This window comes from Brassica rapa, chromosome A08 (assembly GCF_000309985.2).
Source record: "Brassica rapa cultivar Chiifu-401-42 chromosome A08, CAAS_Brap_v3.01, whole genome shotgun sequence".
Taxonomy (NCBI): Eukaryota; Viridiplantae; Streptophyta; class Magnoliopsida; order Brassicales; family Brassicaceae; genus Brassica; species Brassica rapa.
In genome coordinates, this window is record NC_024802.2 from 17,145,532 (window position 1) to 17,169,402 (window position 23,871).

At 38.5% G+C, this 23,871-nt stretch overlaps 8 protein-coding genes across 11 annotated transcripts; 3 read left to right on the forward strand and 5 right to left on the reverse strand.

Annotated features, from left to right (window-relative positions):
- Nucleotides 1–117: 117 nt before the first annotated feature.
- On the forward strand, nucleotides 118–2,048 carry LOC103835199 (heterogeneous nuclear ribonucleoprotein 1). Its single transcript, XM_009111323.3, has 2 exons — nucleotides 118–502; nucleotides 894–2,048. Exons 1-2 carry the CDS (start codon nucleotides 281–283, stop codon nucleotides 1,818–1,820), a joined length of 1,149 nt encoding a protein of 382 aa, XP_009109571.1. The 5' UTR covers nucleotides 118–280; the 3' UTR covers nucleotides 1,821–2,048.
- A 373-nt stretch (nucleotides 2,049–2,421) lies between these two features.
- On the reverse strand, nucleotides 2,422–3,617 carry LOC103835200 (glycine-rich protein 5). Its single transcript, XM_009111324.3, has one exon. The coding sequence runs from the start codon at nucleotides 2,884–2,886 to the stop codon at nucleotides 2,515–2,517; it is 372 nt and encodes a 123-aa protein (XP_009109572.1). The 5' UTR covers nucleotides 2,887–3,617; the 3' UTR covers nucleotides 2,422–2,514.
- A 515-nt stretch (nucleotides 3,618–4,132) lies between these two features.
- Nucleotides 4,133–7,728, reverse strand: LOC103835201 (KIN14B-interacting protein At4g14310). Its single transcript, XM_033276347.1, has 4 exons — nucleotides 6,089–7,728; nucleotides 5,126–5,742; nucleotides 4,480–5,002; nucleotides 4,133–4,399 (listed from the first exon to the last, which is right to left on the reverse strand). The coding sequence occupies exons 1-3, from the start codon at nucleotides 7,670–7,672 to the stop codon at nucleotides 4,480–4,482; spliced, it is 2,724 nt and encodes a 907-aa protein (XP_033132238.1). The 5' UTR covers nucleotides 7,673–7,728; the 3' UTR covers nucleotides 4,133–4,399.
- A 134-nt stretch (nucleotides 7,729–7,862) lies between these two features.
- LOC103835203 lies at nucleotides 7,863–9,500 on the forward strand. Its single transcript, XM_033276354.1, has one exon. The coding sequence runs from the start codon at nucleotides 7,958–7,960 to the stop codon at nucleotides 8,138–8,140; it is 183 nt and encodes a 60-aa protein (XP_033132245.1). The 5' UTR covers nucleotides 7,863–7,957; the 3' UTR covers nucleotides 8,141–9,500.
- Nucleotides 9,351–10,651, reverse strand: LOC103835204 (60S ribosomal protein L36a). The gene is made up of 4 exons (XM_009111327.3): nucleotides 10,482–10,651; nucleotides 9,923–10,102; nucleotides 9,645–9,719; nucleotides 9,351–9,567 (listed from the first exon to the last, which is right to left on the reverse strand). Exons 1-4 carry the CDS (start codon nucleotides 10,482–10,484, stop codon nucleotides 9,508–9,510), a joined length of 318 nt encoding a protein of 105 aa, XP_009109575.1. The 5' UTR covers nucleotides 10,485–10,651; the 3' UTR covers nucleotides 9,351–9,507.
- A 218-nt stretch (nucleotides 10,652–10,869) lies between these two features.
- LOC103835205 (kinesin-like protein KIN-10A) lies at nucleotides 10,870–14,713 on the forward strand. The gene is made up of 5 exons (XM_009111328.3): nucleotides 10,870–12,240; nucleotides 12,743–12,898; nucleotides 12,981–13,088; nucleotides 13,172–13,282; nucleotides 13,363–14,713. The coding sequence occupies exons 1-5, from the start codon at nucleotides 11,620–11,622 to the stop codon at nucleotides 14,425–14,427; spliced, it is 2,061 nt and encodes a 686-aa protein (XP_009109576.1). The 5' UTR covers nucleotides 10,870–11,619; the 3' UTR covers nucleotides 14,428–14,713.
- Nucleotides 14,714–14,887: 174 nt separating this feature from the next.
- Nucleotides 14,888–17,970, reverse strand: LOC103835206 (casein kinase 1-like protein 11). The gene is made up of 12 exons (XM_009111330.3): nucleotides 17,444–17,970; nucleotides 17,317–17,357; nucleotides 17,162–17,231; nucleotides 16,924–17,072; nucleotides 16,605–16,833; nucleotides 16,469–16,532; nucleotides 16,286–16,370; nucleotides 16,064–16,190; nucleotides 15,904–15,977; nucleotides 15,739–15,802; nucleotides 15,522–15,652; nucleotides 14,888–15,402 (listed from the first exon to the last, which is right to left on the reverse strand). The coding sequence occupies exons 1-12, from the start codon at nucleotides 17,523–17,525 to the stop codon at nucleotides 15,160–15,162; spliced, it is 1,359 nt and encodes a 452-aa protein (XP_009109578.1). The 5' UTR covers nucleotides 17,526–17,970; the 3' UTR covers nucleotides 14,888–15,159.
- Nucleotides 17,971–18,455: 485 nt separating this feature from the next.
- LOC103835207 (serine/threonine-protein kinase tricorner) lies at nucleotides 18,456–22,341 on the reverse strand. Of its 4 annotated transcripts, none has more exons than XM_033276349.1 (14): nucleotides 22,056–22,341; nucleotides 21,365–21,589; nucleotides 21,112–21,286; nucleotides 20,924–21,007; nucleotides 20,618–20,859; nucleotides 20,302–20,521; nucleotides 20,138–20,217; nucleotides 19,978–20,062; nucleotides 19,733–19,864; nucleotides 19,523–19,636; nucleotides 19,358–19,405; nucleotides 19,170–19,254; nucleotides 19,028–19,084; nucleotides 18,456–18,946 (listed from the first exon to the last, which is right to left on the reverse strand). In XM_033276349.1, exons 2-14 carry the CDS (start codon nucleotides 21,574–21,576, stop codon nucleotides 18,828–18,830), a joined length of 1,653 nt encoding a protein of 550 aa, XP_033132240.1. In that variant the 5' UTR covers nucleotides 21,577–21,589; nucleotides 22,056–22,341; the 3' UTR covers nucleotides 18,456–18,827. The 4 variants fall into 4 exon arrangements, with proteins under 4 accessions (XP_033132240.1, XP_018508911.1, XP_033132239.1 ...); XM_018653395.2 differs by having other exon boundaries at nucleotides 21,365–21,656; nucleotides 22,052–22,337; XM_033276348.1 differs by having other exon boundaries at nucleotides 21,365–21,656; nucleotides 21,908–22,337.
- Between the last annotated feature and the right edge of the window lie 1,530 nt (nucleotides 22,342–23,871).

Consider the following 23,871-nt stretch of genomic DNA (forward strand, 5'->3'; position numbering starts at 1 on the left):
GGTCTTGATGGCCCATTGTTTACATTCTATTGGGCCTTTTAGAACGGAAAACAAATCAGAACCGTCGAAATACTCAAAACTGATCTGAACCGTTAATCAATCTATCTACAGACAGATTCGTCCTCTTTGCGAGCGCATCGATAGTACCAAACCAATAGAAATATTCGTTTGGCTGTTCCTCCTCTCCCTCTCTCACGTCGGCCACCTTGATTCTCTTGTCCTAAAGCTAAACCCTTTTCGTAAGTTCTGAAGTGGGTTTCAGCGATTTGTTATAGATCTGATGGATTCAGATCAAGGAAAGCTTTTCGTTGGCGGAATCTCGTGGGAGACAGACGAAGACAAGCTAAGAGAGCATTTCAGCAGCTACGGAGATGTTTCTCAGGCTATTGTCATGAGAGACAAGCTCACTGGCCGTCCTAGGGGTTTTGGTTTCGTCATCTTCTCCGATCCTTCTCTTCTCGATAGGGTTCTTCAAGACAAACATCACATTGATTCCAGAGAGGTTCCCCCCACTTTTTTTGTCTTTTTACCTTGTTTACGGTTTTGCCCTTTTGTTTAATTCGATAACGTGATTGGAAAAAATTGAGACTTTTGATTGATTGATTTAACTTTGAGGATGAGAGATTGATATTAGTATTACATTTTATTTATTTATTAGTATTACTTTATGTTGTGAATCATAAGTGTTTGAGTGTAGAATCAGTTAAGAGAGTTTGGTTTGGTCTATTAATAATATCAGTGTTCTAAAAATCGGTATAGGCTACCGGTCGATATATTAATCCACTATAAGAGGCCTAACCATTGCGTAGTGATTTATATATATATATATATTTAAGTTGATTAATAATGATTTTTGGGGTTTATTCCTAAGCTTTTAATGATTTTTTTTGTAGGTTGATGTGAAGAGAGCAATGTCAAGAGAGGAGCAGCAAGTCTCTGGAAGAAGTGGGAGCTTCAATGCAACTAGAGGCTCTGGAGGAGATGCTTACAACAAAACCAAGAAGATCTTTGTCGGAGGCTTGCCGCCTACTTTGACAGACGAAGAGTTTCGCCTCTACTTTGAACAGTACGGCCCTGTGGCTGATGTTGTGATCATGCACGACCAGACTACTAGCCGTCCTCGCGGGTTTGGATTTGTCTCCTTCGACTCTGAAGATGCTGTTGACCGTGTGCTTCAGAAGAACTTCCATGATTTGAACGGTAAGCAAGTTGAAGTGAAGCGTGCTCTTCCTAAAGATGCTAATCCGGGTGGTGCTGGACGAGCCATGGGTGGTGGCGGTGGTGGTGGTTACCAGGGTTTTGGTGGCAGTGAAGGCGGTTTTGACGGACGTATGGATTTTAATAGGTATATGCAGCCTCAGAATGTAGGAAATGGTTTACCGTCTTATGGTGGTTCTTCAGGTTATGCTGCTGGTGGTGGGTATGGAAATGGTAGTAACGGTGCTGGATTTGGTGGATACGGAGGTTATGGGGCAGGTGCTGGAGCTGCATATGGAGCAACGGGGATGCCAGGTGGTGGTTATGGAAGTAGTGTTGCTCCGAGAAACGCATGGGACACTCCATCAGCTCCTAGTGGTTATGGGAACCCCGGAGGGTATGGGAATGGTGCTGCTCAGAGTGGATATGGAGCTCCTCCGGCTCAGACACAGTACGGATACGGAGGGTACAGTGGAAGTGGTGAAGCTGGTTACGGTAACCAAGCTGCTTATGGTGCGGTTGGAGGGAGACCTAGTGTTGGGGGGTTGAACAATCCTGGTGGTGGCTACATGGGAGGTTATGACCCGTCACAAGGGTATGGTTTGGGTCGGCAAGGCCAATAGTCACTAAGTGACTATCACCACCCCTAAGTTTATGGATCCTTGTGGAGAAGAAGTTATTTCAAATCAAAGGCTCCTCAATTCATAGGGTTGGACTGTTTGAATCTTTATAAGCATTGTGCTATTTATTACAATAAGTCTGGCTTCTATTTATGTTATTTTTTTTCTGTTGGATGTACTTTTGAGTTTCATAAGACTTATATAACTAAGGTTTTGCTGCTTTCATTATTATTATTGGTTTATCCTAGTGAATGGTTGTTTTTGATTTTGCTATATTTGTTTGGCCCTGATAGTAGTGGTAGCATGGAGGGAGAAGCTTTAGAAAGTAGTAGAAGGTGTGGCCTTTGAGAAGGGCGTAATCATTTTTGGGTCGTGTGTGTTTATACAGTGACTCATCAAGGTAGTTTCAGCTCTTAGGTGGAGCAACGATTCAAAGGTCTAGGAGTTGAGGTAGTCGCTTGAAGAAAAAAGAGTCAAGTCGTTACCAAGTGGTTTGCCTAAAGTCTTGTGGTGTGGTGTGGTGTTGTTTGAGTATTATATTCTTTTGTGAGGGAATAAAATTCATGATGAAAATGAAGAATCCGAAAATGAAAACATCGATAGATAGATAGTCTAAAAGCTCATATTAAAATAAACAAAGTTATTTTATTCCCAAAGTCTCTCATGCAATGCAACTACAAGTTTCTTCTTGTTTATCTCAGTTGTGTCCAATCTTTCCACCACCAATGCCAAAGCCTTTGCCTATTCCTTTGCCGAAGCCACCACCTTTTCCAAAGCCAAAGCCTTTGCCTATTCCTCCACCGAATCCTCCTCCAAAACCACCGCCTTTTCCTATTCCACCACCACCAAAGCCTCCGCCAAGAAAGCCTCCACCTTTGCCTATCCCGCCAGCGATTCCACCTCCTTTACCAAAATCTCCTCCAAATCCCTTTCCACCTCCTATGAAGGTCTTCTCCTCTTCATCTTTGCCAAAGCTCATCACACCATCTCTCGCAGCCACATTACACACCACAAAGACATGGAAACACAACAAAACCAAGAGACCAGCTCCGTTTACTAGACGCCCCATGTCTCTTCTTGTTATTTTTTTTTATCTTGTGCAGTTCGATGAGCATGACCTATCGACCATTACTAACGTTTATATAGTGTGAATAGAGCAAACATTTTTTTATTTAAACAAACTCTTTATAGTTACTTCAACTGCTAACAACTGACTAATAAATTGTTGGACTTAAATTCGCAAATGAGTTAACGTTTTCATATACTCCCCCATCACAGCTTTGCTCTGTTTATGTCTCCATCGACGCAATTTTCTAGTCTACAAGACTACAACTCCATACGTGCTTTAAGTTTTTTGCCCCTTCCATATGGAACATATTGAAACCATTTTTGTAATGTTCATCTTTTTTTAAGTCGTCCTTTTGTTATATGTTTTATGAAAGTGAAAGAATCGGTATAGTACACTCTAGTTTTATGTTAGTGGACAAGGGTTAATGGTTGTTGATTAGTTTGGTGGTCGCTTAAGCACAATTTGAATTAATTAGTTATTTAAATTTTCCATAATATAGGGTTGAGTTGTCGATAAAGTATGAAACATTTGACTTACGGATCATATATATAAGAGCTACTTTGTAGATAAAAATGAATGAAAATTGACTTAAAATCGTGAAGTGTGTTCCTTAAATCTACTGAAAGTTTGGTAAGAGTTAAGTTACTATGGGTAAGTGAATAAAAAGCAGTCTGATAGTTTGTTTTCTATATACCAACAACGAATAAGTTCTTTAACTATATAAGCTGACAATCTCAGTTAAACCAAATATATGGTGCTCATTTATTGAGTGGTTAATCATTTACGTTATGGAATCGAAGTCCAGATTTATATATTGTGGCGACAATCTTGTAGTAAATTCTCATTAGGTGAATAGATAAGTTACTTGAGAATAATGATCGTTACATGAAAGTAAAGGGCTATTTCGACTGTTCTATATTTTCCCTTTTCCCTTTGAAAATAGCATACATCAGTTTGTGGAAGAACTCACCAGATGGCCCACCATAAATAACATAACCCATCCCATACAACTATAGAGAGATCATCCAGAACTCACATTCATAAACATGAAAGGTACTGAAATCAAACTCATAGAAACACACGAACCATGAGGACAAGGAATCTCCTAGGAGCAGAGGAACAAGACTTGAAGATCCAGATTTGATTACAAGGAATTAATCACGTTTTGTCTTAAACAAAAGAAATTTTGCCACTTTGACCATTTCACCAACTAGCTAGCTACCTTTGAGTTCATTCGGATCATTTTATAAGCTAGAAATCATCTAACAACAAACCTGTGACATTGATCAAAACAACCAGATGTATATACAAAACTGAAGTCAAATAAACTGGAGTCAAACAAGAGAATTCAGAAGCGCATAGTTTGGTACTTATATTGTCTTTAACACACCACACCACAAGAGAAGCAGCACAAGCTGTGCTATAGAGAGACACTCCGTTTAAACAAGATAAGAATCGCTCACACGACCGTGGTAACACCAGCTTGCTTGATTGACTCATCTGACAAAATCCCCTGAAAATCAAAATTCAGCTACTATCAACATCTGACCCAAAATTAAATTAAACAATCGATTAAAAAGTACATTGAATTACCTATAAGATGTGCCTCCATAAAGCAGGACGATCTCTTGAGATGAGGAGGACACGAGAACTTGCATAATCAAACGAAGGGCAGTACATATCGTTTGGACCAATAACCTCTTTTACGGTTCCACTGTCACTACCTATCGAGGTCTCTTCTTTTGAAGTATCAAACACGAAAAGCCCCATACCAGAAGTAGCCATGACAAAGTTTGAATTTCCCCAGACTTGGGTTATTGCAGAGTGGTGCGAGTGAGTGTTTGAGTCAGGCAGGTTGTAAGTGCTCACCAGACGCTGTTTCCTTAAAGAGAATTGCAGCACTTGAGAGGAATAACCCACTGACTTCTTAGCAGATGATGATTTCGGATTGGTTCCAACAAATACAGAATCTCCTCTAGATGATACACATTGTGCATTAACACCGAGCTTGGGGATTTTAGCGCCAATGCCAGATGGGTTACGGAAGTCCATGATGTTGATTGAATCAGTAGTGCAGAAAACTCCGTCGTTGCCTTCAGCGTCCATGGAACTTGCTCTGCATTTCAGGTGAAGACAAACAAAATAAGTCAAATGAAATAAATACTAAAGGTATCCAGTTTTGACTTCCTCATGTTCATATATGTTCACTATACTAGACAAAGTGAAATGAAGATCTAACCTTTGACGAACACCTCCCCCAACTTCAGCATCTGTGTTGTTGACATGAAACGCTGAGATTTTTCTCCCTGGAGAGGAAATGGTGAGCAGGGATTCAGGGTGAAGGGAGTTGACATCCCAAACAGAAATCGTTTCTGTTTCTGCTATGACAAGCTTTCCTCGGTTTCTCCACTGTAAAGGGCTCGAATGATCTAAACCTGAGACACAATTCTGCACTTCCCATCTCATGATTTGTTCCCCATCTCGGATGTCAAAAACCTTGACCACGCTTTGGAAACTAGCAGTTGAAGCTATGAGAGGACCGCATGGTCTGTACCACCATTGTTGAGCTTCTGGTAACAATGAACAAGCCAGAGTGTTCCTACCATGGGATGTGTTGTTGGATAAAGGAGCCAGAGCAGTCCTTGGAACTCTTGAAGATCCGTCCTCAACGTGGAGCGCCTTTATGTCTTTGGTGTAGAAATCCCATGAACAAAACCCAGACTCCATCGTATTGCCAGCAGAAGCAGCTACCACATATCTGCCTGAGCAGCCATCTGCACCCGGTGCACGAACCACCCAACAATCTCTCCAAGTGTTTGGTGAGATATCATCTGGAGGACTGTACACAGATTTTACCTGAAAAAAAAAAAGAAATTTCAGATCTTTGATGTAAGAGATAACAAGGCATGTACAGTGCACACATTTCAGCCAGTCACCACATACAAAGCCACCCAGAATGGTAAAAAGTTACATTCAGTACCCTAGAGTATTACATACAACATATAAGCCAAAACAGCTCTAGTAATTAAGTATTTCTGCAAGTTTAGGAAACGTGTATGATGTGGTCAGTGTGAAAATCTAATATCAATGCTCCATGCGAGCACTTTTAACCTCAGATCAAGCATGATTGATGACACAATAGATTTTACAGGAAGGACAAATGTTCCAGAATTACTAAGCTGAGAAAATGAAAGCATAGTACCTCAGAATTAGCAACGTCGTAATAGGAACATGAGCCATCATCATGAGCGAGTATAACAGCCTCGCCCTCTGACACAAACCATCCTCCAGTGGAAGTTTTGGATCCAATGTCATTAAGTTGATACATGCATTCATTCTCTATCTCTTCCAGCTCCATCTCGTCTCCTTTTTCTTCCTCATCAATTTCCTCAAGGTCTTCGTCAGCTCTGAGAATCTCAGCTAAGTTGGAAGTCAGACTAACGTCTTTTGAAGGATTGTTTTCCTTTGAGGCTTCCTCTGTATCCATCTCCTGCACTTCCAGATTTTCCAGCACATTCTGATCATCACTCCCTAATGTGACTTTTTCCTTGTCAAGTGAGGCCAAGAACTCTAGCGCTATTGGATTCTCCTCAACAAGAACCGAGGGCTTCACTTCAACATTTACCGCCTTGCTAGAAGACTCACCAAAGCCTTGACCTTTCGAGACTTGTGACACTGCCTTGGACTGAGTTCTGCTCCTTAGCAACCTCTGGTGAGGAAACAGCCTGTCCTCGAGCTCCTCCTTGTTCAACCCTTTCACCGAAGCTTTCGCTTTGGCAGCCTTGTTTTTCCCTTCCTCAGAACCTCCAACAACATGAATCATAGACTTCTCAATCCCAGTGATCTTCTGATGTAAATCAGAGATCATACCCTGAGACGAGTCCTGATTATTCAAATCCAGCATGTCCTTTGTCTTCTTGATATCAGAAGCAATCTTCTTAACCTTCCCTTCAAGAAAAGCAAGCTTCTCGTGTAGCTTGCTTTGGTACTTAGTAGTAGCAACATTACTGCTTCCCTCCATCGCCTTCCCAACGTTATCAATAGACTTCCTTCTCAACGCTCCACCACTACCTTTCACAATCTTCTCAGCTTTACAATCAGATTTTTCCCCAAATCCACGCAAAGCATCTGCCTTTGGAACCAAACCCTCGAGTTTGCTTGACCTAACATTCGTCTTACTTTTACTCTCTTCACCTGTCTCCTCGCAAACCCTATCACAGCTCTTATCCTGATCCGATTGAACCCTAGATTCGTTCCTCTTTCTCAAATCCGAGAAAACCCTAATCAGATCAGACGGGCTCGAGCTCCTACCTCGTATCCCCGAAGACTTGGATCGAGTAACCCGACCCTCGCCATCACCGACGCCTTTCGCGGCGGACTTATCGATCCGCTGGACTTGCCGGAGCAGAGGCTTCTGCGTGGATCCAAACGACGGACGGTGACTAGGCTTTGGATTCTCTTTGCTCGATGATGATTTCTGGAGAGTGGTGGAGATCGGGAGTGGAGTTGCAGACCTCAGAGGCTTTTTCCCGGAGGATTGGTTTTCTCCGTTGCCGGTGTTCATATCTTTCAGACGGCGGCGAGTCGATGAAGCTGACATCGGCTTTGGGAGAGAAGAAAATAAAAAAGTAATTTTTGATTTGATTGTGTAAAGAGAAAAGCGATAAATGGAGGCTATTTTAATCACAAGACGACAAGAGATTAGGTTTTTTGAAATGTCTTCGGTTTTTAAATTTGGCGGGATAACGAAAGAATTCAAATTTATTTGAGATTTTGAATTCCACATCGATTAAATGTGCAAAACGCCGCGTTTCGTGGAGTTAACACGTGGCGGAAACAGAAACAGATGACGGAACGCAGCGTTTTAAGGTTTTTGGCGGGGTGGGTTATAATAAACGTGCAAATGTTTTTTGTTTCTCATGCAATATACGCGAAACGTTGTGTCTAATAATACTAAGGTCAAACGACACAACTCTTTATAGATGTTTGGTTATCTTTATAAACTAAAAGTGAAGGGAAATTAACACAGTACTTACAACAGATCAAATCTAAATTAAAGAGAAGAACAGAAATGGCGAATGAATGTGGTGGTATCGGGGCGGGTTCGATCTTGGCGATTGTAGTCGTAGCGATGATGTTACTGTTCGTTCCTTTGATGATTGGACCGGTGGCTCCACCAACTCCTCCACTTATCTTGGTGTTTCCGATCGTCTTGCTCTTTGTGTTTCTCTATCTTCATTTTACTTCCAAGTGAAATCTCTTTTTTCTTCAATGATTATTATGTAGTATCCGTATATATGTATTTTCCAGATTACAATTTACAACGATCTGTGTTTCTGACTCTACATCTATAAATCCAAGAGCATATTTCCCATTTGCAAATTGTTCGTTAATTAATATATACATGCGTTCCTTGTCTTTGGCCTCAAACGAAATTTATTTTTTCGCCCTTATCTTTTCTTTTATTATTAGACAAGGCTTCAACTTATATTGCATGTTTTACACTAGCACAAGGAGACAAAAATAGAGTTTCAACATCTTTATTTTGTTTCTCTATCTCCATTTTACTTCCAAGTGAAGTATTGCGCCCTTTTCATGATTGTTAATGTAATAGTATTAAATACGTATATTATAACATTAATATATATATGCTTTGTTTATACAATTATTAGTGTATATGATCGATGATACATATCTTTTTCAAAATGATGATTAATCATATGTATGTTTTATGGATTTGAGAGTTAACAAGTAGATATATATTGGTTTGCTTACATAATTCCGACACCCATTTATCTTTTCTTGCAACCTTTACTATTTATATTCAAAGAAACAGAATGTTTATTATCTTTCTCGCATACCAGCAAAAGGGAGGTTACCAATACTGACAGCGTGGAACATATATACGCGATAAAACCACGTTAATGTAATTTTGTACAGCTCCCAAGGGAGAAAATTAATCACCATTATGCCTTATGGCAGTGTCTCCCAGCCCCCAGGCTCGAAATGGTTAAGCATCTATAAAAGAAAGAGGATGCAGTGAGTTTGCCCGAGATGAACATGTTGGGACAGGATGATACGACCATTGAGTCTAGTTTTCATAGATAATCTCGCTAACCGTTCGGTTAAAAGTATTATAAATCATTCGGAGTTTACTTCACTTGATAAAAGGATGATGGCTTGGTTTTACCAATGGTAGCATTATGTGTGGTGGGAACAGTTCATCAAAATATTAAGTATTGGCCGGATTTCCTTTGCAATTTTTTACAAAAACTTTATTCTGTAAATTTATACAGCTAAAAAAAGAGAACTATAAAGTTCCGAAGTTGTTTAAAAGAGCTGTGAAGTTGCATCTGTGGAAGCTTCTATTGGAATTTAATAAGGTGGAGGACCATACTAAAAGCAACCCCAATGGTGGTTCTCAACCTACAAATATATGCATTTTCAGGACTTTAGATTCAAAATCACCACTAGGGATGTAACTAAGTTTACAATATCTCATACGAATGTATTAAAAAGATCATAGGTCCATAAACCATTTCTGGAAGATTCAAAATGTAAGTGAATGTCTTAGCAAGACAAGTACCAACAAAAGATAAAAAGTAGATAAGAAGTAACAACTTAAAAGAGGGATGTTCCTTTTCCCTTCTTGTCTCCACCAATCTCAAAGTGCTTGCACCTCTGCAAAAAGCCAGCCCAAAATGTTATAACTAAAAACTTTTAAGTGTTAACAAAATGTAAAAGAAATGTCTCTTTACCTTAATTGAGTGTTGGGAGAAATGCTTGCAGGTTTGGCACTGGAGCCTCAGCACAATCTTCTTGGTTGTCTTAGCCTATTCCAAAAATTACAATTAACAATGAGCACAGACCATTGATCAGAGACATTTAACATGTCAAATAACAGTTTCTAAACAAAAGATTGATACTAGTAGTAATCAGGAATCAATATAACTAAAATTTGATACTCAGAGTCTATACTAACAGTGGTTCTCAGAGGATACTATTTAGATTTGATTTCCAGTGTCCGAAATGTTACCTTCTTGTGGAAGACGGGTTTGGTCTGACCACCATATCCAGATTGCTTGCGGTCATAACGACGCTTTCCTTGGGCAGCAAGACTGTCTTTACCCTTCTTGTACTGGGTCACCTTGTGCAAGGTATGCTTCTTGCATTCCTTGTTCTTACAGTAAGTCTTCTTAGTCTTCGGAATGTTCACCTACAATTCACCCCAAAAAACAACTTTGAGATAACTTCTATAAGAAAACGGTCTCAACGACATAAACAATTGGTCGGAAACATAAGAACTAACTATCCAAATAGTGAAGACTGTTACTTTTACAAGTTAATACATTTCCTGCTTCTCGAAGTAATCAGAACAGACATGAATCATAGGATCTCACTACAAGTCTACAACTAACTAACGACTCAAGAATCAAAATCAGAAACAATCAGCTCAGAGGAAGTAGTTACTTAACGGATATATAAACAATAACTAAGCTACTTCAAAAGAGCATACGGCAACCAAACAAAGCTCTACGAAATATAAAGGTTTCTCCTAAACTATGAGAGACTTAGCAGAAAGAGATGAGAGTCACCATTTTGGATCTTCGGTGAAGTTCGCGCCGTCGTCGTCAGCTGCCAAACAACCGTAAGGAACACTAGGTTGGGGTTATAAGAGGATTTTGAGAAACCCTAGCGCCTGTTATACAAGTTTTGGGCCTAAATGTTAAAAGCCCATTTATTTAACCAACAATAAGCCCAATAACACAGACTTTAGTAAATCTCAAAAATGCATTAGTTGCCGAAAATAAAAAAAGAAACATTACATTGCATTTGATTGGGGTACCTTGACAACATAAACCTTAACTTTTAAACTTAAGCTAAAAGAACTCCAATTCACAAAAAATGACATCCTGACTTTCAGTGCTTTACATTTTCGGCTAAATTATTCTAAATACGAGATTAATCAACCACTAAAACGGTTGACAAAAAAAGGGTCAACCACTAAAACATTGGTTACCATATGTTTACTTTCTAAATATGGCCATTTGATTCTGGTTAATAAAAAAACTCTTCTTGACCTGAACACTTAAATCACTCAAATTATTTGTTCGTGAAGTATCTAAATGATATGAAAAAGACATAGGTAGAAGAAAATTATTTTTTTAGTTAAAGTTAAATGATTACATTTAAGTAGAAAATATCCTTCAATGATGTTTTAATGTTTGAAGTCTAAAATGACATAATCAATGAAAAAAAAAATTGTGTTCGTCTGAAATTTAAGACTAAAAATGGTGTTTGTGTGAATTGGAATATATTTAGCTTTGATTTGAAAGTGTTTTTTAAAAGTTAAGACTTGAAGTTTAAATGGGGACCAAAAGAATAACTGGAAATTATCAAAGGCGAATTTTGAAATTTAAGTTAGCAAAAAAAATTAAACTAATCTCAAATTTGACATTATTTATAAAGAATATTACCTTTTTTCAATGTTCCTTCTCATTATTTTGAATTGTGTGTCTTCTTGTTCATTTTCTTTTTGTTCTCATTATTCATTTTAGTGGTCACGGATTAAAGCGTCAAATTCTCCTTACTGGCCCGTGGATAAAAAAAATAGCCGTTTAGGTTCAAACTTCAAACCTCAAAATCTCAAACCCTAAATCCCCATTTCAAAATCTATCTCTTCTCCACTCTCTCTCTCTCTCTCTAAGCTTTGAAGCTCGAAAAGTTTCTAAAATGGCACCAACACCATCCTCCTCCTCCTCCGCAAAATCAAACCAAACCCAATTCACCTTAATCAAAACCCCACAAACCAAGCACCGCCTCAATTTCCACCTCAAACCCCCAAACCCAGACCACACTCCACCGGAGCACCCGGTCGAAGTAATCGGCCGGATCCGAGACCACCCAGACCGCAAGGAGAAACCTCCCTCTATCTTCCAAGCAAACCCAGACAACAACCAAACGGTCAGAGTCAGAGCTGATGCCGTGTACAGAGACTTCACCCTCGACGGAGTGTCATTCTCGGAGGAAGAAGGCATCGAGTCGTTTTACAAGAGGTTCGTAGAGGAGAGGATCAAAGGCGTGAAGGTTGGGGAGAAATGTACGGTCGTGATGTATGGACCTACTGGCGCTGGAAAGAGCCATACCATGTTTGGTGGTTGTGGTGGTGGTGGGAGTGGGAAGAAGGAGGCTGGGATTGTGTATCGATCCTTGAGGGAGATTCTGGATGGTGGTGTTGTTGCCTTTGTTCAGGTCACTGTTCTTGAGGTTTATAATGAGGAGATTTATGATCTTCTTTCGACTAGTTGTAGTAACAGTTTGGGGATTGGTTGTCCCAAAGGAGGAACCTCTAAGGTAATTGAGAGGACTCTTTTAGAATAGTCTTGTCTAAAGGATTGTACTTTCTTTGTTCCTTTGTGTGAAACTGAACATGTTCACTAACTGTAGCTTATCAACTCTAGTTAATGGCCTTCCTTGTTGATTAGTCCTTCACATTGCTATATTACTTTCTGGAGTTTTGTGGTTTCTTGTAGAAAGTAATTGATCATGTTCGCTAGCTGTAAGCTGTAGCGTCTCTAACTAGGGGCGTTAGTGGCTTCCTGATTTGATCAAACCTTCACATTGTTATATTACTTTTTTTGGAATTTGTCTTCTTTTGTGGTTAATTGTAGGATTGTTTTATACAGAGGATGCTGCTTTGTTTGACTTTCTTTCTTCTATTTTGTGTGAAATTGAACTTGTTCACGAGCTGTAGCTTAGTATCTCTACTTTAATGTTTGATTTGATCAACCTTTCACATGGTTATCTCGCTACTGGTATTTGGGTTGATTAGGCCTTGGACTTTGTTGTTTTACAGGCCAGGCTTGAAGTGATGGGGAAGAAGGCCAAAAATGCAACCTTCATTTCAGGGACAGACGCTGGGAAAATATCTAAAGAAATTGCGAAAGTGGAGAAACGGAGGATTGTTAAAAGCACTCTTTGCAATGAAAGAAGTTCCCGGAGTCACTGCATTGTTTGTACTTACAACTTATGCTTGCAGCGTATAATATCTTATAAAATCTTACAGCTTATAACTGATTGTTTCTTTTATGTAGATTATACTTGATGTGCCAACTGTTGGGGGAAGGTTGATGCTTGTTGACATGGCTGGTTCAGAGAATATAGACCGAGCTGGCCAGACTGGATTTGAAGCAAAGATGCAAGTAATGTTTTGAATCTCTACCCTCTCTCTCTCTCGGTTGATTTGATTCTATCAAAGTTATAAAAGTATATCTTTATTCAACAGACTGCTAAGATCAACCAAGGAAATATTGCACTGAAGCGAGTTGTGGAATCTATAGCAAATGGAGACTCTCACGTGCCCTTTAGAGACAGCAAGCTGACTATGCTGCTTCAGGTCAATTTCTTGTTCTATTTTTTTGTATCCTCTGGAAAGTGTTGAAGATACTTAGTTTTGTTTCTGTTTTCTTGATGTAGGACTCTTTTGAAGATGATAAGTCAAAGATACTAATGATCCTATGTGCGAGCCCGGATCCAAAGGAAATGCACAAGACTCTCTGCACTCTAGAGTATGGGGCAAAAGCAAAGTGCATAGTTCGCGGGTCACATACTCCTAACAAAGATAAGAATGGGGGTGATGAGTCTTCTTCAAGGATAGCAGCGATGGATGAGTTTATTTCCAAACTCCAGTCTGAGAAGAAGCAACAAGAAAAAGAGAGGAACGATGCACAAAAGCAGCTGAAGAAGAAGGAAGAGGAAGTTGCTGCTTTGCGATCTCTTTTATTACAGAAGGAAGCATGTGCAGCCACCAATGAAGAGGAGGCAATCGAAGAGAAGGTAAACGAGAGAACCCAGTGTTTGAAAGCAGAACTAGAGAAGAAACTCGAGGAATGCAGAAGAATGGCTGAGGAGTTCGTTGAGATGGAGAGAAGGAGAATGGAAGAAAGGATAGTGCAGCAGCAAGAGGAGCTGGAGATGATGAGAAGACGGTTGGAGGAAATAGAGGTTGAGTTCCGGCGCTCAAGGGGCACTACTGATGAAACCAGTGGGTTTGCAAAGAGACTCAGGAGTCTTTACTCGGATGATGATATGGTCAAGTCGATGGATCTTGACATGGGGAAGTCAATGGATCTTGACATGGGTGATCCAGTATGGGGATCTGCTGTTTCATACCAACCAAGCAACACAATCAGCAGCAATTTGTCTAATGTTTTGCAACCAAAGCCTCAAGAGAATATGGTTGCCCAAATGTACCCTGACCGTGTATGCCTGAGCACTGTCTTTGAAGAAGAAGAGGTCGAAGAAGATGAAGAGAAAGTGATAGTAGAGGATAAAAGCATCTGCTCGGTAACAACAAGACCAATGCCTAGTTTGAACTTTGGAGGTTTGGGTAAAGAAAACTGCGTGAACAGTACCGCTGGCGACAAAGAACCAGCATCTTGTAGAAAGTTAAGAATTGAAAATATATTCACCCTTTGTGGCAATCAGAGAGAGCTCTCTCAACACACTGGAAAAGATGAGGTTCTTCAAGACAAGAATTGATCAGTTGTTTCCTACAACGAATAAGGCTGAAGCTCCCATAGAAAACAAGATGCAGTTTACGCCCATATCGAAAGTACACTGAACCACGAAGTTGATGGGACTTCCATCACCCGTTGTAGCTCATCTCAGCTCCATTCTGTTAATTACTCTCAAAAGATATTGGTCGCTATGTCTTCTTCTTTTGTCTGTTCAAAGGTAGACTTATAGATGTAAGCTTTGTCTAGTTCTCAGTGTTGGAAAAGAACCACATCTTCAACAATATATGCTAAGAAGCATTAGTCGCTTATGTATTCGTCCTTTGTCTATTCAGAGGTAGTAGTAGTAGCCTTGGAGATATGTAACCTTCGACTAGTTCTCAAGTGGGGGAAGGAACTATATGTACGACCACACCTTAATCAAATATATTTCTATAATATTTCAGCAGAAGCAGAATTGTCCAATTCATTTATTTGCACAATTTTTAAAAACATCTTCATCAATGCTTTGACAATTACAATATGTTTTCATATTTTCATTCTACATTGAAGCTTTAGAAAACAGAACCTGAAGTACTCGTCACAAGTTACACAGACAATGGGAGATTGGGAGAGGCAGAAAATATTATCTTTCAATCTCTCTCTCTCATCTTGTTCCAAATGTAAGAAACAATGCATTTTTTTTTCAGAGGATGAGAATCTCTATAAGCATGGACATGTCTTTCACTACCATCGCCTTCTCCTTTCTCTCTTAACTTCATTTCCTTTTCTTCCCAGAGCCGATGGTAAGGAGCTCGAATCTTCTTATGGCATCCTCATGTCCAGCTGCTGCCGATGATGGCTTGGATTCAGAGCTCTGTTGAACCCGCTGACTTGTACTTGAAAATAATCGGCTTGAGCGGTTCTCACTCGGCTCAGCTGACGAGACAGGTCTGCTGCTTGACATCACACCTCTACTTCCATTTCGAGATGAAGAACGATGTCTATCAGAAGACTCTTGCTGCAAGTGAAGCCAACAAACCAATCAAACTTTCTGACATTCTTTAGAAGTCCTACTTCATTACTTTTGATAAATAAGTAGGGACGAAGTTTCCATGATAGGTAGAAATAAAAACCAACCTTGTCTTTTTTGACATCAGAAGATCTGTATCTAGTAGAGCGATCACCATGAGCGGCGCCTTGGCTTGATACATTTCGTCTGGTTAATGCTTCTATAGCTCCTGAAAATCTCTCCCTCAGGTCCTTTCCCACTAAACAATATCAGGAAAATTAACTTCTCAGTTTTTTTCATCATTCTTAACACTCACGGATGTAAAGACGGAGAACAACAATGTACCGGTAGGTTTTTGAGATCTGTCTGCAGGTGATCCTGTGAGGTCCAAGGCTGGTCTTGGAGTTGGCTGTTGTCAACGATAAGACATAACAATAGCAAGATAAAGTTCTTTGGATTATTGAGCTGTTATGAATTTTTGGATCTGAAATCAATAATATAACTACTAACCCTTGGTCTCGAACTAGAGCCAGTCTGAGGATATTTCAAGTTTGTCCAATCAAACACGTAGTCGAGCTGGTAACCTACAAGCATACTTCATTTCATCAAAACAAACAAACAAGCTGTGGATAAGGGATAGAGAATAAACAAAGAGCAAGGAGTTTCTAACCTTCACGAATGAAAAGATCTCTGAAAAGTCTTCTGAGATATGAATAATCTGGTTTGTCCTCAAATCTCAATGACCGACAGTAATGGAAATACGATGTGAACTCTGATGGATATGACTTGCAAAGAATCTCCAAAAAAAGGTAAAACCAATCTAAGTCAAAAAATCTAAATGGGACATCTGAAAAACATACATTATCCTCTTTAATAAATGAATGATGTGTACCTCAGCAGGAGTAAGCATCTTCTTTTCACTAATCTTGTCATACTTCTGCTTCTTTGTGCCACCTCTTAGACCTTGCCATGGAAGACTGATACAGACAATGGACTCAAGTTTAAGGATTTTCATAAGTGATATGCAACCAAGAGAGAGAGAGAGAGAGAGAGAGAGAGAGAGAGAGATTCCAACCTTCCTCGTAGAAAATACATCAACACATAACCAAGCGACTCCAGATCATCTCTTCTACTTTGCTCTGCATAAAAAAAAGGGAGTTAGCAAGGAGGAAGACAGAGAGTTTTCAGACAAGAAAGAAAGCAGCTCTTACCAATCCCAAGGTGCGTATTGACACTTGCATACCGTGCAGTTCCTGTAAGATTCTTGTTTTCTCTGTATGGTATGTGCTTCTGGGTCTGAAGATCCTTGTATTTTTTAGCAAGGCCATAATCGATGATATAAACCTGGTTGGCTTTGCGGCCAAGACCCATCAAAAAGTTGTCAGGTTTGATATCGCGGTGAAGAAAACCCCGGGAATGCATGTACTCAACTCTGCATATCTGCACCATTGATACAAGATAATACAAAGGAAGATGAGATTCTCAAAGACCAAAGTAGCCCTGAAGTGATAGAGTAAAGAGGAGGGTTACCAATTGATCAGCAAGCATTAGAACAGATTTCAAAGAGAAGATACGATTGGAGTAGTTGAACAAGTCCTCCAAGCTGGGGCCAAGAAGGTCGATAACCATGCAACTGTATTCACCCTCCACCCCAAACCATTTGAGATGCGGAACACCAGCTATTACACAAGAAAAAAAGAAAAAAAAACATTTGAGAACTAAAAATTGATATAAAAATGATGGATGAGAGAGAGCAAAAGAAACTGACTTCCCCCTTGAAGAAACATATATATTTTGGATTCATATTGCAGTTGAGGATGCCTTGTCTTCACAGGTTCCTACACAAATGGAAGCAACAACAAAAAACTCTTACTAGAACAGTCAAAAGACTAGTCAGTATTCAAAACGAAAGTAGATTTTTACCAGCTTAACTGCGACTTCTTCTCCAGTTTGAATATTGATCCCTAATAAAAGATGCAAAATATAAAACATCAAATAAAGCCGCTAAACAAGAAGAGCAAGAAGAAGAGGAAGTGATATAGATAGATACCTAAATAAAGTTCGCCGAAGGATCCACTACCGAGTTTCCTACCCAACTTAAACTTTCCACCGATGACTACTTCTTGATCCATCTTGAAGAACCCGATTAACCCACTAAATACCAATCCGGATTCTTCTTAGTGCTGCAAAGCTAAATGATAAAAGTGGCAAGAACCCACCAAGAAACAGTGGTTTAAGCTGATTTTAATGGTCAAAGTTCACGACTTTACAAAAGAGATAGAGAGAGAGAGAGAGAGAGAGACTGTGTGTTTCTTTAGTTCGAATATATCAAAAGAGAATTTGAAGGAAAAAGGAATGGGATCAATGATTCGGATCTGAGTTTTGAGAGAAGAAGGAATAATAAAAGAATGAGAATTTGATGAATTACGTGAAACTTGACTTAACCTATGTGAGGAAGAGACACAGAGTTCCAAGAAAGACAATACTTTGACGTCTAATATTCCCCCCTTTTACCAAACGAATCATCCCTTTTGAACAAAAAGAAGAAGAAGCATAACAATATCATCCCAAGATTATACACTACAAGTTTCTTGAGATGAAAATTTATAATTTGAAGAGCTTATCATTTTTCCATGCCAATTTTTATTTATTTTGATCATCAATCAGTTACAGTTGAATAATTATTTTCAGTATTTACAATCATTACATTTTAATGCTATTAACTTCTTTTTTTTTGGTTAAAATTGTCTCTAAAGTTTCATTAAATCATTTAACCTCACATGTAATTCACTTCAAAGAAATAAGCTTTTTAGTTTAGGCACCCACCTTGTATTGTGCCAATCACTCTGTCTTATTTTATTATCACTTAAAAAATGCCTAAACTCGATCCCACAATAGCCTGATCCACAGTCAACGGCAAGCTGTTCAAGTTCCTAAGAAACTAGTAGCATTGGTTTTGATGATCTGAAAAATTATATTCGTTACTTCGAGATCCATCTGTATCTTGATAAAGAAAATCAAGAGTTCGTTGCTGCACAGAAGAAAATACAAAATCCTAAAAAGAGAGGAAGAGAGACTTGGCTATCATATTGTTATCTTGAGGTTTAGTTAGTAATACAATCAAGTTTTGATCAACCAAATGACCAAAACAAAAACAAAAAAAAATCTCTCCACATTGTGAGAATTAATAACAAACCAATTCCGAAAAGAATATTTACTGCTCATTTTTTCTTTGTTGACATTAATCAAACAACCCTGTATTGAAACAATCCATCTTTCACTCCTTCAGGATATATGCCTTTGCTTTTCCATAGGAGGACACTCTACTTTTGTTGAAAAACAAAAAAAGGCTTTCAACGAAATCAAACACACACACACACATGTTATATAAGAAGAGTCTCTGATTCAGTGGCTGTGCAAATGTGTCAGTCAAATCACCCACCGGATGAGCTGGACTTACTACCTTCTTTCTCTGCATCTTCCATCTGCGTCGGTAATAGATTCAAGAAGCTTCCTTGTTGTGTTGTTTTCCCTTCAGATGATTCATCCTCCTCTGTTCATGTTTTTTTTTCCACAATGTCAGTTAAGACAGAATCACTTGTTCTAACACATGATAAATGGAAAAAGCATTTACCAAAGAGGGATTTAATTGAAGGCCGCTTGGGCTTAGTTTTCTTCTTCTTCAGCTCAGCTACAACACATTACAAGTAAAGACAATCTAGTTATGTTTGGTTCTTCTTCAAACACAGGTTAGGAGGAGGTTAAAAGTTGAATACCTATCCCTGTTAATTGGTCATCGTTTACGATTTCAACGTTCTTGTAAGTATAACCCACAAAGTTTATGTCCTTGGATGAGAGCATCTGTAGAAAGCCAACCTCATGTAAAGAAAAGCTCAAGACAACAAAAAAAAAAGTATAACTTCACAGGATTCCTTTTGATAATTCACATAAACCTATGTCATACCTTTCTCCACGGACCTGACTTTGACGACTTTGGAACTTGCTTGTCAGCCTTTTCCACAAGGAATTAAAGAATAGTAATACATTATTTTCTTTATCAGGAACCGTAACTATCATATTTGGCACTAATATATTTCAATATACACACATCAGGTATCAGCATGTTTACCTCTTCAAACTTCTCAAAATTTTGGGTGTCCATCTCATCATTGACTTGAGGAATAAATGCAGCCTTCATCTGATACAATTTTCCCCATTCGGTTCCTCTGAACCAAGGGTGACCCTAAAAGAAACCATTCAAAGCGTTTTGTAGAGATTTCTCACAAAAAAAAAAAAATACAGGGAATCTCAAAAGTAGGAATAATAATGCACACAACACCTTAATTTCATCTGCTCCTTTGGTTCCAAGCCTCTGTTCAACATTGCATAAAAGCCTACAAATAAGATCCTTGGCTTCTGGTGACAGTCTAGCCTCTTCTGGGAATTTCAAGTAATTTCTCCAGTTTACTATCTACAATGAACAAAAAAGAGAAAAGGTAAGCTTCCACATTAGTTGATTAGAATTGCAAAAGAGACCAAAGTTAAATGTAAGACCTGAGATCACAAAAGCAATGGATTAGTTACCTTCCTACAAGTTGTCATTGGATCATCTGAATAAAATGGTGGAAACCCCACAAGCATTTCATACATAATGGCGCCAAGGGACCACCTATTAAGGAGTAATCTCAAGATTAAATATCTGCACCAAAAGAGAATAAATACCCAATAGTTGGTTGGCACCTACCAATCACATTCCATTCCATATCCTTTTTTCAGCAGAACTTCTGGGGCAATATAGTCAGGAGTTCCAACTGTGGAATAAGCCTGAAACCAAATAACCTTAATAAGTTAATTCTATTTTACAATCACTGGAGAGAAAAGATCTTCTTCACATAGGGTGAAACTTACAAGCATCCTTCTATTTCTCTGCCAGTTTAGCAACTGTTCCTGTTGGGTGCGCCTTGTCGCCACAGGGCGACCATCACTTTGTAGAGCCCCACTAACGTTTCTTGCAACTGTGAAATCTTTTTCCTGAAGATTACTACAGTCCAATGGTTTACACAATCCAAAATCTGACAGTTTCATGTGGCCCTCTCTGTCAAGTAGCAGGTTATCAGGCTTGATGTCTCTGGGGACCAAAGAAAAAACGATGTTTAGAACAAATGAACATGGGATGGTAGAGCTACAACTAAAGATCATATGACTCCTCCTGCTTTTCGCTGACCTGTGGATATAGTTGTGCTTATGAATGGACTCAATAGCCAGGACAGTTTCCCCAATGTAGAACCTAGCCTCATCTTCAGTAAGGGTGTCTTTCCTCATAAGTAAAGTCATCATATCCCCACCAGGTAGATACTCCATTATGAGATACAGATACTCGTCGTCTTGGAAAGAACAATAGAGTTTGACAATGCAGTTACTGTCAACTTCTGCAAGTAAATTTCTCTCGGCTTTTACATGTTCCACCTGAAAAAAATCACATCTCAGAAACACATCAACCGAAAGAAAGCGGCTGGGGGAATCTAGATACCTGGCCTCTGCGAAGCATCTCAGATTTCTTAAGCTTCTTCATCGCATAGACATTGCCTGTTCCCTTCTCCCTACAGATCCTAACCTGTAAATAAAGAGAGTAAAACATACTGACGTTAATGAGGATGCAATCAGAGAGAACTTTCAAGATGCATGCCAAATTGAGGCTGAGGAGAAGAAGAAGCAAACCTCTCCAAAAGCACCCTTCCCAATCATTGTCAAAGGCTCAAAGTCATCAGCTCCCATTTTATGCCTCTGACGGCGCATGTACTCAGTTTCCTTCAACTCCAAATCCTTTAGCAAGTTGCTTTGCTCTTCCTCGGAGACTTCAGCATCAGCTAATTTGTTTTCCAGCATTTTGCGGCTGCATGAAATGTAAAGGAGAGCCTAAGGATATGGATGGGAAGTGAAGTAGGAGAATAATGTGAGAAGAAACCATTACCGCTCTTTTCGTTCCTGGAGACTCTGCATTTGCATTTTGTAATGGTTTTCAATATAAAGTTTAGCAGCAGCTGCTTTCTCTTTGGTTACATTTGAAAGCGCCTCTTCACCTCCAGGTGGCTTTGGCACTACTTCCTTTGCTGCTGCTGCTTCCTTCTTTTTCACCTTGTCTTTAGATTTTAGCTTCTTCACCCAAGCTTTCGCAGTCTCCATCTTCTTCAGTTAACTTCTTTTATGTACAAGTGAGTAGAGGTTTGATAAGCCAGTGATTAGATTTCTACTTTGCTCCACACCTACACAACAAGATGATATTTTGTATTTAGCTAAGACAGACTCAAACAGAAGCATGGTGAAGTGAAGCATTGAACATTAAATCAAAAAGCAATTCAAAGTTGAAAACTTTTGTTGGTTGTAGCCAGCCACACAACTTAACCTTAGATTCAAATCAAAGACATATGAATCTAAATTTGCACTGATTATTAATTACTAAGACAAAATACAATACAAGTCAATCACATGATCATTTCCAAGTAGAACAAAAAGCCTGATAGATCTGAAATAATCATGGGAATCAATGCAATTCGGACAAAAGCTCGATCCCAACGGAGACGTACGTAATGAAACTCTCAAGAACAAGCGTTTGATTAGAAAAAGAGAGAAAACAAAAAAAAAAACACAACACAGAGACCTACAGTAGATTGGTTCCTGCCTCCTGGGGATTCGATTCCTCAGTTCTTGCCTCCTGTTTCTTGAGGATCGAATTCTGAAATTTGAAACAATTAGAAAAGGAGAGAGAGAAAAAAAGCTTAATTTATTTTTTGTTTATCGCTTTCGATGTGTGCGAAAAAGACAAGACGACGAGAACTGTTCTTCTTCTGTTGCTGCCCCTCTTTGTTCTTTTTTTTCTCTTACGTGGGAATATATTAAAAATTAGTATTTTTGAGGGATTAGGTTCAAAATGAAATTAGTTACACTAAAGTTGATTACCGTATATTAAGGTTCTCTTAAAAAATGATTTCCAGTAAATATGTAAACTGAATTTTAATACCAAAATTGAAATTGCTTTATCATTGTTTCGTGGACCCCCACCACAAATGTGTTCGATGGCATTAGGTTTAGAGCTAAGAGGTGGGTTTTGGGATTAGGGTTTAAAATTTTATAAAAAATAAATACTAAAATAAAAAATAAAATTTTTAAAAACAGTTTCAAAAAATATTTTTAAATTATAAAAAGAAAATTTGAAAAAAAAAATTCAAAAAAAAATTCAAAAAAAAAAAATTCAAAAAAAAATTATAAAAATTTCGAATCTGAAAACACATAATCTGAAACTATAAATTTTTTTTTTTATTTATTTTTGTTTGTTTATTTAATTTCAAACCAAAGGTATTAGGGATATTTTACCCTTTAATGAATGTCATTTTTGTGACTTTCTTCTTCTAGTGTTATTTTTGAGACATAAACTTCAAAAGGTGCTATTATTGATAATTGCCCATTTATTATCCCCAAATTAGTTTTTCTATTCATAAATAAAAGTAGATGAGAGACTGAAACAAGAAGTAAAAGGTGAAATTTTATTTCCTCCAAAGACTGTTTGGTGGCACATCACTCCATTGTTTTCTTAATACTAGTAAGCAGTATATTATAATCTCTAAAGTTATGCTTATTGAGTGTTTTTTTCTTTCTCAAAACTATTTTTTTCAACCTCTTCACCCAATAGATCTTTCCAAATCATACGTTCTGCTAAAAGGAAAACTTAGGAGTCTTCACTTTTTCTTCTCCTTGTCAACGGCCAAGATTTTTTATTGAATTTCTATGGCTGTGATGAAGTTATAAATTAGGAATATATCTGTATATATGTTTCTTTACCAATGAAAACGCAGACAATTTTAGATAAACTAAGACTAAATTCGTTTGTTTTGCTTGTTTCAGGTATACTCTGAAGCTGACTTGGAGAACAAGGTACTTGGAAGCTGATTTTCTTACAAGTGAGCGGATAGCGATAGGGATGGATAGTCTCTAGCTGGAACTTGAATAACTCACCGCATCTCATTGGCTCTCTGTGCTCTCTTTTGAGATATCTCTGGAGTGTGGTCTTTAAATTAAAGGAGATAATGTGAGATATCAAACAAAGTCCACATTGTAAGTTTAGACAAAGAGTGTCTAACATATAAAGAGATGCTCAACTCTAATTAGTACGAAACCTATCTAAAAATAAATCCATGCAGAATAGCATAAGCTCAAAATGAACAATATCGTACTAACCGGATAATTGAAAATTAGACATGTGATCACTAAATCACAAGTGCTCCGGGGCGGAACCAGCTCTATATCTAGACGGGGACACATCAAGTTTTTTCAATATGTCAAGTTATAAATCATAAAAACATTACAGAAACTAGTACTAATCAGTTAAGAAAATTCAAAATCAGTAGGGGGCACATGTCTTCGTAGGTCTTAGTGTGCGTCCGCCACTGCAAGTGCTTCATTATGTCTAGTCTTAGCTTCTTC